The sequence below is a fragment of the Alternaria incomplexa genome (genome assembly GCF_024043165.1).
Source record: "Alternaria incomplexa strain BMP 0042 chromosome Unknown scaffold_2, whole genome shotgun sequence".
In the NCBI taxonomy this organism is placed as follows: domain Eukaryota; kingdom Fungi; phylum Ascomycota; class Dothideomycetes; order Pleosporales; family Pleosporaceae; genus Alternaria; species Alternaria incomplexa.
Genome location: NW_026249851.1, coordinates 1,303,399 through 1,320,287, shown reverse-complemented (window position 1 = coordinate 1,320,287; position 16,889 = coordinate 1,303,399). Strand labels below are relative to the sequence as shown.

Sequence of the window (16,889 nt, the reverse complement as noted above, 5' to 3'; positions counted from 1 at the left end):
GGAGAGCGGAGGTGAATGCGAATGATTGAATGGAGCCGTGCTGCACCCACGAACGTGGCACTGCGGCTGCGAGTGGCTGTGTTTGCTTTATTAGACGTTACACTTGTGGCCGATCATGCGAGAACGTGCAAGCGGTGGCGCGATAATGTACAGGGATGGGGTTGGGACGGTATGCAGGTACAGTGATCAGCTCTGCAGATTAGGTTTGTGTCACTGGGGATCTGATCCCGACTTGCGACAGAGTTCGACGAGAGCGGCAAGACAAACGCCGGCGCTCAAACTCAGGTGAGAAACATCACGATTGAGATTGGAGGCAAGATTGAGTATAAACGAGTAAATTCAAGAAAGCTAGACAACGCCAGGTCATTTGACAACCGCAACAAAGGAAAAGTCTAGGAACAAAGCGAGGTTCATCAAACATTGCAGTCTGACTGCGCCCATATACCAGAGCCCGGCGAGCATAGGGAATCCGAAAGGTGATGTGGAAGAAGACAGTCAATATATTGTCGAATGTACATATCAACTGTCTAGTCCCGGCTTTTACGTGAACAATCCATCACAAAGGAAACCACCCAACGCTTTGCCCCTGCCCAAGGGAACTTGATACAGTAGACAGACAAGACATGCGAGAATGCGGATCAAGCGACCCTACCAACAAAGGACACTAAGAAAACGCGAAGCTCATATACAAGAAATGCACTTTAGCGCTTAGTAGGTGCCGTAGCCGGAGCCGTAACCGCTGCCAGAGCCGTAGCTGTTGTCAGGGGTAGGGGTGGGGGCAGCGGAGGAAGAGGCAACGGTGGAAGCCTCAGGAGTCTGGGTGGAGACGGCAGCAGAGCTGGAGGCACCACCGTAGCCGCCACCGACGGGGTAGGCAGCAGAGCTGGTCTCAGCAGAGGCGGGGACGCTGGAGGAGGGGATAGCAGTCTCGCCGGTGGGGGTGGCTACCTCAGAGACGAAAGAGAAGCTGGGGAGGACCGAGGTGGGAACGGCACCGGTGCCAGTGGGCATGGCGGGCTTGGTGGAGGTCTTGAAGCCAGTGGGGCCAGCAGGGTAGGGGTTGGTGCCGTTGCCGGGGACGGGGTACATGGCAGTGGGGACGGCGGGCATGCTGGAGGAGGCAGTCTGCTCAGAGGGAACCTCGGGGGTTGGCTCAGGAGCGTTGGGGGTAGCAGCGGGGTAGTCACCACCCTTGGTAACGGTGACGGTCTCCTTGGCAGTTACGGTGACAGTGACGGGAGCAGCGCAGTCCTCACCACCCTCGCTTCCAGCAGGAGTGGAGGGCTTGGCCTCACCACCAGCAGGGCCAGTGGGGTAGGCACCGTTACCACCAGCGGGGCCGGAGGGGTTGGACTCGGAGTCAGCGGGGACATCGCCCTCACCAGTGGGAGTGGGCTTGACGGTGATGTACTTGGTGGAGGTGGAGGTAGACTTGATGGTGGAAGTAACATCCTCCTCACCAGCGGGGCCAGTGGGGTAGCCCTCACCACCGGCAGGGCCAGTAGCCTCAGAGGGAACCTCGCCAGTAGGAGTGGGCTTGCCGACGGTAACGACGACAGTGGAGTACTGGGTGGAGGTAGAGGTGGAGGTGACCTCAGTGGTGACTGGGTGAGCAGTCGAGCCAACACCGACGGTGTAGACGAGGGTCTCGGTGTAGGTCTGGACGACCTCAGAGACGGGGTAGGAGCTGGTCATGGCCGAGCTGCCGGTGGGCTTGGGGAGGTCAGACTCAGGGCAGACGGTGGTGCCGACGGCGATAACGCTGGTGACGAGCGCGGTGGAGTGGGCCGGGCAGTCAGTGACGGTAGGGGGGCAAGCAGTCTTGGTGAAGATCTGGGTGCTGTAGATGGTGGAGGTCACCATGTCGCTGATGGGGGTGGAGGAGACACCGCTGGGAACCATGCCAGTGCCGGTAGGGACCATAGCAGTGCCAGTGGGGTAGAGACCAGTTCCGGCCATGCTGCTGGTGGTGGCAGCCTCAGGAACGACCGAGGAGGGGACACCTCCGTAGCCGCCGCCGACTGGGTAAGAGCCGGAGGGGATGGCAGAGCTCATGCTGACGCCGGGAACGACGGAGCTGCTGGTGGCAGCCTCGGGGACCTCAGAGGAAGCAGAGGAGGGCTTGCCACCGTATCCACCACCGACGGGGTAGGAGCCGGAGGGGATAGCGGAGCTCATGCTAACACCGGGGACAGAGCTGGAGCTAGCGCCAGCAGGGACCGATGAAGAGGCAGCAACGGGAACGGAGGAAGAGACACCACCGGAGGGGACAACGGCAGAGTATCCGGTGCCGTAGGCGGAGGAGGAAGCAGCAGAGCTCATGGTGGGGATGGCAGCAGAGCTGGAGGTGGCAGCCTCAGGGACGGCGGAAGAGGGAGCGCCGTAGCCGCCGCCAACGGGGTAGCTGGCCATGCTGCTGGTAGCAGCCTCGGGGGTGCTGCTGGAGACACCGCCAGCAGGGACGCTGGGAGTGTAGGTAGCATCGGCAGGGGTGCTGGAGGTCTCGAAAGCCGGGGAAGAGGACTGGATGTATGGGACCTCAGCGGACGAGGAGACGACCGGGGTAGCAACCGAAGAGGAGATGGGGGTTGCGACGGTGGAGGCCTCGGGGGTCTCTACGGGAGTAGCAGAGCTGACAACAGCAGAGCTGGCGGGGGCGGAAGAGCTGGCGACAACCGGGGGCTGGGCGCCGTATCCGCTGCCGTAGCCGTTGTTGCCACTCTCGTAGCTGTTTCCACCACCGTAGGAGTCGGTGGCACCGTATTGGCGACGGGCCTGGCGGTGGCTGCGAGCCTCAGCGGCATCGGCGGCGGCGAGAGCAGCCAAGAAGGCAACGGTAAGCTTCATCATGATGAAAGTTCAAAAATCCTGGCTCTTAAAACTGAAGGGGTATTTGACGGGAATTCAAAAGGTCCAGGCGAAAACGTTGATAATCCAGGAAAGAGTGACTGGATGTTCAAAGAATGTGATGTCCGAAGACAGTTGATAGCGAGTGTGGTAAGGAAAAGTTGCCTTGGGTGAGGAGAAAAAACACAGCGAGGGAGGGCGGTATATGAACTCTCTGGCTGACGGTTGCAGGATGGGGCCTAAGCACCTGGGTGGCTGCTAACGGCAGCACAGATGCGCCTAAGATGGTCGGCCCCTGGCGGGTGTTAATTTCGTTCAGGAACAACCGGCGGCAGGGGCCAGTCAGCGGCGTTCTTAGCCAGGAACAACTTCAGGGGGATGCATGAGCCTAGCCACTCAGGAGGGCCAACGCGGAAGCTCGAGGCATGGCAGCCGCTGGGAAATGCGCCGGTCGCGAGCTCTCGTCGCTGAGAGGCGAGACTCTTCGTTGCCGTCGACTCGCAGCGCGGTGAAGCCGCTGGGAAAGAGGTCACGATCTTCTGCCTGCTCGCCCCCCGTCGCGCTGGACGTGTGCGCTGGGATGGCCCTCGATGGTCTCGTCAGTCCGTCTCTTTGCGTGCCGACAACCCCCAGAGATTGCGTTTCAAGGCGCTTGGCCAAAATAGAAAGCGACCATGGCGCAGATCCTCCCTGCTAGAAGCATCGACAGGAGCGGGTACATGGCAGATGCGCGCTGTCGGTGAAGGCACACAACCGTGCCGAGATTCAGCGCAAAGACGCAGCCGGGCGAGACAAAAATGGACTCGCGCAGGCATGCGTGAGATTTGGTCCATTCTCCACTGCCAGCACACGGTGCGACAGGAGAGACACAGTGCCACAGTCGCCATCAGCTCGTGTTGAGGGCGCTTTCGTGTTTGCGGGGACGCTTGTCGATAGGCGTGGATAAGGCAGCGGTGGAGCAGTCGATGGAGTGTTGGCCGTCTTTGTGCAAGCGTGGGCCATGGTGCGACGCGCGAGCGCGACCTGCGCCTGCCGCCTCGCATGTCTGCACAAAGGGCCCCAAAGTGACTTCATCGCCGGCGCGCCTGAGTCGTCGTCGCTTTCGACTATCCCATGGTGAAGCACTGGAGCTTCCGTGGCTTCTAGTCGGCATCGCGATCCCTTCTGATGTCGCGTCGCCTGCAACGGTCCGCCGAACGAAGCCACAGTGCCACACGTCCTGCGTCCTTGCTCTCTCTGCTTCAGGCGCCGAGCAAGGCCACACCCTACCATGTGCATTTGAGACATGCCACCGCTGTCAGTGCATTTCCGCATAACACACAGCCACAACCCCGTTCCCATCCAGCTTTCGCGACTACTTTGACCGTCTCAGTCTGTCGCAAGTCCTCAATTGCCTGAAAGCCTCAAACGCATCCACTTTGGCCCTCGGTGCCGCAATCCCAGTGCCGATGCACGCGATATGCACGATGCTGGAGAGACGTGGAACTGGCAACCGGGTCGTAAGATTGATGAGGTTCCGCGCCTAGTCCCTGCAAAAGCTTGTCTTCTCGTAACGAGCGACATGAGCATGTTCTCGACTCTCAGCGAACGTTGACTGATCGCTCGGAAATGAGGTCGATAGCTCAACCGTTTTCGTCACGTTTCTGGTGTTTGTTTCCATTTTGCGTGTGGCTCCCGCCCGTCCGCAATGTCGCTGGTGCTTGTGTTGTGCCGCGGCGTGCGAGGTAAATGAAGCAATACTGTTGAAAGTGCACATGAAGCTCTTCAAACGTTGAGCGAAGAGAATTATGACCGACCGTAGAATGTGCAAGAGCGATGAGGCGCTAGAGATGAGTTCCAAAGAAGGAAGCGACGATGGCAGTCTGCCCAGGTGGCACCTTCCCGACTCGCAGCATCTACGGAAAGCGCTTCCTACTGCGCGCAGTCATCAAGACAATCAGCATCACGACTTCCCTATCTCTTTGTGGCTTCTGCATTCGATTTCCGAATAAACGCCACTTGTTTCTCACCCCGCGACGTCACATGAAACATGCAGTCTCTACCATTTCTTCTTCCCCACCGTCACATCACATCACGCGCATCTACTCGGATCACGATTCCGTCACCGCATCAACGGCCAGTACCAAGCTTTTCCTTCTTATCAAACTTCTTACACGTCCAACCTCCATCAATCTGCCTTAGCGGATCGTGCCGTCATTCGAAACAATCGCTGGCTTGAAACGAAACGTCAGCCCTGCCAGGCTATCCCAACGGCTACCTAGGTAAATCCGACGCACGCGGCTCGGTAGCCACAACACCAACGCCAGTCCTTCTTTTCGTGCCTCAGGTGCTTCAAGGTATTGAAGTGCCAAGGTGTAGTAGATATGAGGGGTGGACGTCTCCACGATACTACGACTTCTACTGCTTCTTGTAAATGGTCTTTGGGTCTGCCACCGGTTCAATGGCTAATCTAGATTGTACACTTGAAGAGTAAAGTTCTAGAATGCGTTTATAGCCGAACTCTACATCGCGATCCCGGAGTCATCAAGAACTGATTGATTCGTCCAGGCGTATCCATGGGCATATCATACATTATGACGTGCTGCATCGGAAACATGCACTTAGGGAACGGGTGGACTGTTAGTGCTGACCGCGAGAGTTCACGGTAGATCAGATACACATGTACGCTACTCCGTCGCTTCAGCTACCCATTCTGCAAATAAAGTTAATTATCTTAGGCAGAAGTAAAGATGCGAGAGAGCTTGATCCTGGTCCCGCTGATGCACTACTCCTGCTAGGAAGAGCCCAAATGAACTATACACTCTACATTCTGAGGGATGCTGTTTCTTTCGCCACGTCCACCAATATGTTATATGAAGATCGAAGTATCAGTCTCCTCAATCGGTACCTTTCAGATGTATTGCACGTCCTCTACGCGATCTATCCCATGCATTAATGACAAACCGAGACTGTCCGCTCACTTTGCGGTTGAAGGTCGATATACATGTTCCTCAAGCCTTAGACAGTAGTCTTGCCATATACGCAGCACATCTCTCCGCCATCCACTATGACAGCTTCAGTCATTTTGTTGTCGTACGTGTCTTAGAGATGCTCTTGGGAAAGGACAAGCAAATACCACACGAAAGCCGAGCACACCAAGCTCTGCGGCACAAGCAACAGCACCTCACTGCAGATGCGAACCAAATCAAAGGCTGCGCAGCGCTTTCAAATATCCAAGAACTCTCTCCCTAAACGAGTGTAACATCATCCATTCCAACACCAGAATCCAAACATACTTCAGCATGTAACAAAGGTAAGGACAGTGTCGGTCATAAATCTTGGAACTCGTCCATCAGCGAGATCCTCCCTCCCACCATCTAGTATTCACTCAACACTTCCACGTAAGCTGAACGCCGCAATCAGTGGCGAAAGGAGGGCTAACGCGAGAGCACTGAGCGTTAAAACCGCCATCAGCGTTCTCGATCCAGCGTGTATCAGTTCCGCAACCTCTGACAACATCTGCGTACAGAAAGCAGTCAGCACAAGGATGCGTCTGTGATTTGGGGTTTGTGGGAAGCAGAGGCAGTGCTTACAGCTGAAACCGTTCCTCAGCTTCACCGGGGAGCCGCAGTTGGGGTTGACCACCCCACTGCATGAGTTGTCGCCGTAGATCCACATCACTGGCCTGTTGTCAGATTTCAGATCAATTTTAAGAAAGTTGACGACTTACGGTTGTTACTATCGTTGTTGCCCAGGGCAATCGTAGCTGTGGCCTGAGAGGCGAAGAGGCCAAAAGCCACTGCGATGATGGAGACGGAATGCATGATGGTGATTGAGCGTGGAGACTTTGTTTGCTTTGGTGAGGTGTTGAAGTGATGAGGGTGGCGGATATTCGTTGCAATCGACCATGACTTTATACTTCGATTTCATCGTCGGCATGTACTTGCTGATATCATGGCGCATGGTTGCATCTTGATGCCGTCGCTGCTATCTACAGCAAGAAATACAACACAGAGTGGAAAGCTTCCTAGGTCGTCGATGAGACTTGTTGCATGCTGATGCTGGTGTAGCATTTGTCAATCCTGGTTCACGGGGTAAATGGCAAAGCTCGCCGCATTCGCGCTCTCAGCAGATACACTCCGCATTAATGTGGGACAATATACCTTAGGGTTGACATGTACCACGATGCTCGTCTGATATGGCAAGTCCTGAACACTTGGCGTCAGCAGTAATATATCTTCCGGTCTCAACGCGGTCGCTCCGTGCCACTGCCGAAGAGTAGGATTGTTTGTCATTGGAATCTCAGAAAGCTAAATTGGGAACCGCAAACTTCTATATCTATTCAGCAACAATCTCAGTAAGTGCACGTGATGATAGGTACCTAGGTATGTCTGGATACATGCACTGGGAGTACAAAGCTCACTTATCGACACCGAAACACATCTGGGTGTTCTGAAAGTAACGGACATCTGAGGGTTTCAACAGCAACACATCAATGAACCAAGATACGGTGTATAGACGTGGATTTGTCGTTCTCGAGCGTGGGGCTTTCGTAGGGCGACTGCGCAGAAGCTCACGTTTGGCAAGCTGCAACGAATACTCTGTATAGAAGAATACATCATCTTACTTCTTGTAAGCCTATGAACTGCGAGAGTGATGAGTACATACACGCGACATCCGTTGTGTCGTACGACTTTGAACCAGCGGGCTTGTTCGTGTTAGGTACCTATATAAGCGAGGTGGTTGCTCAACATTGCCCCACTTCTGACGCGCAAACACTAGCAAAATCCTCAACGAGCGCAACAGCTCTCAGCTTCATTACAATGTGATGTATTCGTCATAGTCGTATTCGTATCTTCTTCCTCAAGCAACTGGAGCAAGCCAATCGTCTCAATGAAAAAGGTAATTCGCGTCAGCCTCAGATAGTGCGATAGAGGCGACACTGTGCCAGAGGATATGAGCAAGCCCAGGGATCCTCCGGCTGGTTTCAAAAATAAGAATAATCTTGAAGTTCCCGTAGGAACGTTCTGCGGTGGTGTTAGCGACGAAATCTTCGAGCGTAGAGGATGGAGAGGAACGTACTCAGAGATTAAACTGAAAAGAACAGATACTACACTTGATCTAAGCCAAAAGGCAAAGAGAGCTAAGGAGCAGAAGGAGGGACGGAGGAGGGTGGGTTTATATACCTGGGCGAAAAGTCTGAGAGGCGCTAGTGCTCTAGCGTCCGAAGAGCGTTGCCTGGGAGATGATGACGTGGAAAGCCGTAGAAAGACGCAAAGGTGGGTAAATGTGGGACGCGAGGGCGGTGACGGTGGATAGCTCGAGGTGGGGGACAGGCAGAAGGACAGTGGCTGCGATTCGATGTCCAAGTTCTGTAATGAGCCGACCTTCCGTTGTGCAATGAACACGAGTCGCAGGTCGAGTTGCATAAGATATGCACAATTCTGTTGCTACAGGCTGATAGATTCAGGCGAGTCCTTGCATAGCTGTGAGGGCGATTTGGCTGGAACCGACTAACGCGGCGTGGCGGCCAGCGCATTTCGTACCTAGGTAGCGATGGCGTTCTTACTCACCATGTCGCTGCTGCTACGTCGAAGGTCCGCTCGAATTCATCTGGGCGAGATTCCCGGGTTCTTCGGGAGGCCCACCTGTATGGCCTGAATACCTAGGTAAGGTTGGCGAACACAGTACCAATCGCCAACGTCTTTGTCGAGGTTCTGTGAGCCGCCATCGTGACGAGGTTGTTACTTCTAGTTTTGCGTCAGCTATACCGAGCCGTAGAGGTATGCGCTGGATTGGAAGTTACCTAGGTAGCTTGTGATAACAAGTAGCGTGGTACGTTCATCCACGCGGGCGGTCTGGAATCTGTTCTAGCTACCTGGGTAGGGTTTATATCATAAGGAGAACGTCTTCATAGCAATCGACATATGAAAGAGAAGGAAGAGTACGGCAGTACTAGCTGAGGACGCTGTTCACCGCGGTTGCGTACCTATACGGATTTGCGGGCTGGCGGCAGCGACACCACCTTGGATGACGCAGCAATGATCGTATACTACCACGGATATCTCTTACACGCGCGCTGTATTCGCAACACGACGCTGACGCTTCGGTATTGTCGGTCTGTCGTTATGAGCGGAGGAGTCTGGTTTGTGTAACCCGCGAAGAGCGGAGCAGACCTACTCTGGGAACAGTGCAACAGTCCAGCCCACCGAACGAACTGTCACAACGATGCGCATACCGATAACTCACGTCGTAGAAGGTGAATGTAAGAGCAGATGGATGTAGGCTTCGCAAGAACGGTGATGGGTAGTAAGTACCTGCCTAGGTAGGGGACAGTGGAATTAAAGTTGAGGCAGCCACGACTGAGCGCCGCAGAGTCGCAAGAACGGTCGCCTCATTCGATACCTACTGCACCTCTTTGCGTTACCGTTACATGAAGTGTAGTATCTGTTCTTTTTGCTAAGGTTTAAGTTCCTTTCGAGTTTACCTAGGTAGTCTGCGTGCGAGCAAAAACTAGCGAAAATGTCTTGGACATCTTCATCGCCGACCTCCTCTTCCCTTCTTCTTCTTTCCCCTTCCACCATCATCAGCAGCCTTCCTTTTCTTTGCCTCCTTCGCCTCTTCAATCGCCCTCTTCTTCTCCATCATTTCATCTGTCTTCTCATCGCCGAGCACGCCGCGAAAGTCTTCGAAATCGAGGTCAACAAAATCCATCAGCATCCTCTGCGCCAGCCTATCCACGACATGATCTAGCGCTAAACGTTTGAGGACTGGGATCAGCAGCTTCAACTCCTCCATCGTGACACCGCGGTCTCCCTCATTGGAACCGCGAACTGGCGCTATGTTTTTGCGGAATGGGAACGAATCGCGGATCATATCGCCGACAGCTATGTCCGGTCTAGAGGCTACTAGTTTCGCTCGCTCGATGGCGGGTTCAAGGACAGTGGTGCTGAATTGTGGAACGAAGGTTTCTGAAGCCCACCCCTCCAAGTCTTTGACTTGGATGAGCAGTTGGACTATCCAGGGCAGATCATTTAGGAATCCACCAAGATGGGGGAGAAGAAGGGGTGGAACTTCCTCTCCAAAAGTTTGTGATATGGTAACGAAATCTTCAACCTCGTCGTCCTTGACTTTCCCTTTGCGACCCTCTGCTATGTTCGTTGGCGCACGCAGCTTCTTGAGACAGTACTCTCGTATCGCAGGCTCAGCCACTGACAGGTTGTGCTGTAGAATCTTTCGCATGGGACTCAAATCATACCGACTGATAGTTATGAACTCCGAGGCTGTCGGCTCGAAAACAATGTTGCAGTAGCGTTGAATATCGGCGTCTGGGATCTTGCCGTTGAGTTTGGCTATGTCATTGAGAAAGGTCTCCATGCCGGCGAAACTTGAGTTGTTGGCCATGGAACGAAGCGTATTGTCGAGAAACTCGTCGTTGAGTTCGCCGCCGTTTTCAAGCAGTGGTAGGCAATCTCTGAGGCTAAGGAAGGTACTGTTAGATACTGTATCGCGGATGATGGAAGCTCGCCAGGTAGCCATGGCAGCTGGTATGTTTGACTGAGCGTTCTCACTACAAATGTTATCAGTACTTCAACTGCCGCGCTAAAGCAGTTCATTATCACTTACTCGTCTGCATCTCCAGCTCGATCGTACGCTGCCTGAACTTTACCACACATCTCCATCTTGTCTTTGATACTGTTCTGGGATTTGATGAACCCGTCCGCCTTCTTCAACTGCTCGATATCTTGTGTCTTGTACAACAAGCGACCTATAGCATCGATGGTCCGATCGGCGCGCACCTCGCGTCGGAAAGAGGCACTGAGCTGTTCCATAGCCTTCTGCCACAGATTCGCGGAGCCAAACTCGATGCACACAGCGGTCAGCTGGTCCAACACTTCCCCGGGTATCAAGGGGAACCTTGCGCACATGAAAGTATGCCCCTCTTTTCGGTAATCGCCTGGATCATGGTACTCTAGTAACAGCTCGCAGAGCTTCCGCAGCCGCAAAACACTAGCCGGGCCTGCGTCGGGTGCTCGCACTTTCTCCGTTGCGTCATCGAGCATTTTAATGATAGGTTCCGCTTTGGCATATTCCCATCCATCGACCATGAAGAGCGCTGCTTCGACTCCTTTGCCTTCGGGACTGAGCATGAAACGCTTACGAATATCGAAGGCGCGAAGATTGCGCGGAGGAATGATGACAAGTGCAGTCTTGAAATGTCTTTGATCAAGTTAGCTTCAGACGTATAAAGATGGGCTGACCCTACTGGTGAAATAGCTCAGCCTCCATACCACCACCCATCTCTTTCCCTTCAACCTCAGTTTCAATCTGAGCAGTCTCATGTGTGAAGGCTTCCTTCTGGATGACTTCAGTATCTCGCACGGGTAGTCGCAATGCACGCAGCTTTCCCTCCAAGTCAACGACTCGCGTCAAGTTCAGCTGGTCGACTCTAATAGTGTGATCTTTGGTTGGATCGATCTTGGGACGGCTGTTCTCCCATCTCCGGGCACCGCGAATTTCCACGAAGAGATTACAGCCGAGCAGTTTCTTCACGGACGCGAAGAATAATGTAAACTTGAGCTCTTTGCAGACCTTTTTCAGTGTATCAAAGTCTGACGCGTCCTGGTCTTTGAGTGTCGTAGGTAGCTCTGGGAGCTTGTACACGTTTCGAAGTACGTGGACAAGTAGGTGAGGAGAGCAAGTCCCGTAGCCATGGTTTTGCCAGATTTTGAGCGCCGCAGTCAGGGCTTCTTCTTTCTTGGACTGAGTCTCGAGAGAGAGCGCGGCAATAATTACATCGTGCAATGTGCGATCCGGGATGATAGTGGGCGCCGACATAACGGCGATTTGCATTGAGAGACTCAGGTCTAGTGATGAACGTGGAGTAGAAGAATCTCATCAATCGAACCCATGGAATTTTCTCGTCTGGAACCGTTTGTTTGCTGTGTGCCAGTGACCGTGCGCTTTGTCCCTGAATGAGCCGATTGATCTAGGCATTTGTCAGTGTGCTTACACTTTCACTTGCTAAGACAATTTGCAGGATACGTCAAAGGTGAGTAAAATGTCTGAGATGATACGTGATCCATTGCATTATCCCACGATGCTGCGTGTCAACATCTGAACATCATCCTAGGATTCCAACATATCTCATACCAATGTGCCCAAACGCCTTGATCGCTATGCATAACCTATTACCAACACTAACGCCATTACCGATGCTACCACCAATAATTACATAGTAGAGATACCATACACCCCTCCCTTGAAAGGGAACACGACGTATAGGACTCTGTCCATTGCTGCTCTCTATGTACACACGCTATTCTACTATCTTCCCAACAATCCGGAAAACCAGTTGGCCAGGTTCTTTCCGCCCATGCTGGGGGTGAAGGAGAGTACACTATCTGTGTCTCTATCTCTATCGCTGTCGCTTTGTGAAAAACTGTCTGCGCTGCTACTCTCGGGCGTATGCGGGTTGGCATCTAACGTCTTCTGCGAGTTGGATTTGGTCACTCTGGGAGAGGCGCGGGGGAAAGTCATGCCGCGTGCACGTACAGGCGATGTACCTGAGCTGGGTTTGTCGCGACCGTGGAAACTGTGAGAAGGCTTGGGTGTGCGATATGAGTGAGAAGCTCTAGGTGTTCCACCTCGTGAGATTGCGAGTCGTGGGCCGAAATTCGGAGGAAGGATTGGCGATGGTGTGTCCGTGTCGCCGGAATAGGATGTTGGTGTAATAGATGTTGGTATATCGCGATGTATTCTAGGCATAATGCTTATGCTTGGTCGCGTGGGCGGAAGTATATCGTCCGTCTCCGATTTCGAAGAGGTGTCATCGATTTGTGTTGCGCTAGTCACGACTCTGATGGTTGAGATGAGCGGGTCTGTACTCCCTGTTGAAGTAGAAGGAGACGAAGACGTGGGCGTAGACGTAGACGACACTGCCGCTACTGGTAGGTCCAGCCCCGTAGCTGCGGCAAATCTCATTTGCATCGATAGCGGAACGCCGCCGGTCTTGACCCAGGGGCGGATTGTAAATTGTCTTTTCGGAAGATCTAAGACCACGGATCAGCTCAAATACAGACGGGAAGGCTAGGAATAGATGGCAGGCGTCTAGGCAGGACCACCTTCATCTCCCTTGGCCTCCTCTGCATTCTCTGCTGGAGCTTCCGCTTCTCCGTTTTGGCCATCAGCACCGTCGCCGTTTGGTTCAGCAGCCGCGGCGGCAGCGGCAGCGGCAGCAGCTTCGGCTTCCCTCTGCTGTTTTTCTGCCTTGGCTCTTTGTCTTGCGGCTTCTCGCTCAAAGTTCTCCTTTCGTGCGCGCTCATCTTTCGCTTTGCGGAGGCGCTCTGCTTCTTCAACGCCACCACTCTTCTTGAGCTTGCCTTCCTCGACAAAGTTTCCAAGCTCGCGCTTGAACTCGTCATCGTTCCTCGTCTCAAGATCCCGCTGTCGCGCCTTTTCCGCTCGCTCGATGGCTTCGAGCCTGCCTTCATGGTTTGGTTGCAGGGCCTTGACTTCTCCAAGTACTCCATCGCGGGCCTGGCGTGGATCCACAACTTTGTCGAGAGCAACTGCGTTGAGCATGTTACGGCCACTAGCTGAACGCATCCCCTTTCCAGACTCTTTCTCGCTTTCAAGATTCTGCTGTTTGGTCGCCTGCTCGACCAGCTCAAGTGTTTGGGCTGCTTTCTCGAGATCATCTTGCAAGTCGGCTGCGAGTTCCTCCTGCATAGTGAGCATGTCTCGCTCTTCACACACAGTCTGCAACTCCTGTTCCCAAATCTTGGTCCAGAGAGGCTTCTCCTTTGCCAGAAGATCTTGCAGCTTCTTGAGCTCGGCAGTGGCTGTCGACAGGTCCTTGGCGGTAGTTTCGAGTTGGCGGGGCAGAGGTCGCACGCCACGCAGAACGACGTCCTTTCTGAGGTCTTCAACAAGATCTTGTAGGTCATCTACCCTGTTGACAATCTTCTCCGAGTCGTCTTGCAGGCCCTTCTTGCCAGCGTTAATGTAAGCGCGACCGCTGTCTCCATCGAGTGCGGGCAAGGCAGCCTTGATAGCAGTGGACTTCACAGCACTGGCCTTTGTGCGTATGGTGGACATACTAGCTTGTATATCCGATACAAAAGATGAGTATGTTTGTCGCATGACAGCCAAATCACGGCGTAGCGATTGCACCTCGCTTACTTGAGTGGCTGAAGTAATGTTGGCTTCGGAGGGTGTGCCTAACGGTATGGGACGAGAGGGTAGCAGGGCGGAGTTGCGAGCTGAAGAAAGAGGTGCCGCTGATATACCAGCAATCTCCTTTGTCGTTTGCTGTTGACGTTCGGCCACACGTTGTATAGTTGCTTGCTGGTCCTCGACCACTGTCTTGATGCTCTCCACTAATTTGCTGAGTCCGCCAAACTTGTCATCGATGTGGCTCTTTACTTCGTCGAGTTGCTCCACGTTCAGCACAAGTACAGACCTGTCTTTGATGTCGTTGATGTCCTCCAACTCGTATCGTACACCGGAAACGGGGTCCTGGATGTGGATTTCAGGCAGGTCGCCGTAACGGTGCGTATCCCAGGCGAACTTCTCGATAAAAGCGAGCTGCAGGCGGGCCGAAGAAAGCTCAGCACCATCTGTGAAGACGTATTTCTTGATCTTGCTTTTGTACTGGAGAAACAAGGTAAGCTCTTTCCCTTGTTGAGGTGACTGTTCTGGAATGAACTGAGAGGGCTGTGGAGAGGGCGTCTTGACTCTGTAGGAGCTGTTACGGCTGGCTGTAGGCCTGGGCGGGTCTTCTTTCGCCGGTGAAGCGGCTCCAAGCTCAGCTGGCTCTGATAACGGACCATTAAGCGTCGCACCCAGCGAGAACTGATCTCCTTCTGGAAATTTCGGCTGCGCGAGCTTGTCGTCTGGGGTCTTCTGGACGGGACTGTCTTCAGGACCCGACTCTTTTGGTGGCAGAATGCTCGGCGTGGCGCTTTGCGAACTTTCCTCGGAAATGCGTCTCTCATTGGGCTGATCAAAGGAGAACTTTGTTTCCACAGCAGGCCGCTGTTGTGTGAGACTCTGATTTGACCGCTGGCGACTGTGCATCATGGACTGCCTGGTCCGCACTGCGTTCATAGACTCGCGTACATCCCGACCCCTATTCGGTATGGGCGAATTCTGGACTGGTGGAAGTGGTATGCCATTTGTTCCAAGATGCTTCTGGATCTGGTATGCTGAAAATCGGCGCGAAGCCCTGCGCTCCAGCTCACCACCTCTTTGCAATGCCGCGAGCGCATCTTCCTGTTTCGGTGGAGGTGGAGGTGGTGGGAAGTCGACGGGGTAGTTAGGCCGCGGGGGGTCAGGTGGTTTGGGCATGGAATCGTCTGCGGGATACGGAGCAATGACAGGCATTTGCTGGGCGGTGCCGCTCGAAATGGACGAGTCGGTGGATAGTTGGCTTGCGGTGGTCGAGCGATTCGCTTTCGGGTTCGAAGGGAGGGCATCGTACTTGCTCGGAGAGGCGCGGCCGCCAGCTACCGAAGATGAGCGCGGTGGGAGGTCAGGGCCGCCAAACGACGGGCTGTCCCCTCTTGAAGGCAGTCTTGTGCTTGCGGATCGCGGTTGTTGGTGCTCCTCGACATCACCACTACTCCCAACGCTGCCCTGGCGCGGACTGCCCCCACCGTTGAGCGAGCCATCTCTTCCTGTGCGCTGCCGTAACCGCTGTTGCTTCTTCTTCAGGCCATGCAGGAGGTTTATGATGATGTCTCGTATCCGCGGCAGGAAATTGTCGAGGCTCGCTTGCGATGCTTCCTGGCTCAGCGTCTCCTCCAGTATGCCACGCAGTAGTTCGGGAACGTTTCCGAGGTCGTTGGTATCGACGCCAATCGCGTTGAAGGCGCGCGACGCGATGTTGAACTCATAGCCCAGACGCACGTAGACGTCCGAGACCTCGCTCTCGGTGGCGGTCCCGCGCGACCATAGTGTCAACGTCTCTGCACCGTGTTAGCACGTGTGTATGCGGGGCTGCATGCGCCGGGGACGCACCGAGGAGCTGCTTGGTGGCCACAAGCAGGTGTGTGACGGACTTCTCTATCTGCGAGAGCTGCTGCTGGGGCTGCATTGGATGCGGTGTCAGTGACGGTTGTTTGGTGTTGGGCGCGGGATGCGGAGAGAGAGAGCCCACGTACATTCTTGGGCGCACGGCGCGAGGACCCCTGAGACGAGCGGACAGAAGACGACTCCTCAGTCATGGTGCCGAGGGCGTGTGGCGCAGGTGTGCGGCAGCAGCAGAGTGAAGGGCCGGACTGGGAGCGCGAGGGCACGACGCTCTATCCTGGCAGTGTTGGCGACCACGTTGGGTGCACCGACGTCTGAGATGCCTGGGGCGAGCTAACACGAGAGTGGCTGGGCGGCACGTGGAGCAGTCTCACGTCCAACCTCACAGAAATTGTTTATTCTATCGGGTGAGCCTCTCTACGTCATGACGGACAAGAGAGGTTGCCGTGGTAGTTGGTGGAAGCCGTCTTGATGATTGCATCTCTATCTTGGGCATGCATCTGCGGTTAGCGACAGGCAAAACCATGGAACATGTGACGCCCCGTCGCTTAGGTAGGCTTCTGACGTGAGTCTGCGATGTAGCTGCAGCCCTGGAGACTACGGCCGGCATCCGGCCTCTCTTCGCGCTACCACATCAAGCTGCTGCTGCTGGGTGGGTGGTGACTGGGGTAACCGTTGTGTGCATGCACTCTAGTACTCTAGCATGCTTGGAGCGCGACGAACAGGTGTTGCCCCGTATTTGGTGATGCAAGCTCTAGTATTGTTTACTGCAGGCGTCTCGGACAACACGAGCAGCGCAGAAGGAGAGCAGAGTGAGGCGTGAGGTCTCGCCTAGGACAGCAACGCTCTTGGCTGGCAGCGCCCGTGATCGCGATAGCAACAGAGGTCAGGCAATTGTGACAGTGCCAGGTCCACATATCCGCTGCCGTCCACCCAGTGTCTCCTCTATTCATCTCGCGCACCAGCCTGTGGATTGCCTGACCGTTGCGCCCTCGTGCCGTCGTCCGAGCCTTCACGGCTACTGCCTG

At 54.5% G+C, this 16,889-nt stretch overlaps 3 protein-coding genes across 3 annotated transcripts; all 3 read right to left on the bottom strand.

Moving 5' to 3' along the window:
* Positions 1 to 708: 708 nt before the first annotated feature.
* Positions 709 to 2,850, bottom strand: J4E90_001938 (uncharacterized protein; the record flags this gene model as incomplete). Its single annotated transcript, XM_051431522.1, has 1 exon — positions 709 to 2,850. One exon carries the CDS (start codon positions 2,848 to 2,850, stop codon positions 709 to 711), a length of 2,142 nt encoding a protein of 713 aa, XP_051294656.1.
* Positions 2,851 to 9,363: 6,513 nt separating this feature from the next.
* On the bottom strand, positions 9,364 to 11,679 carry J4E90_001937 (uncharacterized protein; the record flags this gene model as incomplete). Its single annotated transcript, XM_051431521.1, has 3 exons — positions 9,364 to 10,396; positions 10,453 to 11,046; positions 11,093 to 11,679. 3 exons carry the CDS (start codon positions 11,677 to 11,679, stop codon positions 9,364 to 9,366), a joined length of 2,214 nt encoding a protein of 737 aa, XP_051294655.1.
* A 1,257-nt stretch (positions 11,680 to 12,936) lies between these two features.
* J4E90_001936 (uncharacterized protein) lies at positions 12,937 to 16,055 on the bottom strand (the record flags this gene model as incomplete). The annotated part of the gene is made up of 3 exons (XM_051431520.1): positions 12,937 to 15,797; positions 15,850 to 15,919; positions 15,993 to 16,055. 3 exons carry the CDS (start codon positions 16,053 to 16,055, stop codon positions 12,937 to 12,939), a joined length of 2,994 nt encoding a protein of 997 aa, XP_051294654.1.
* Between the last annotated feature and the right edge of the window lie 834 nt (positions 16,056 to 16,889).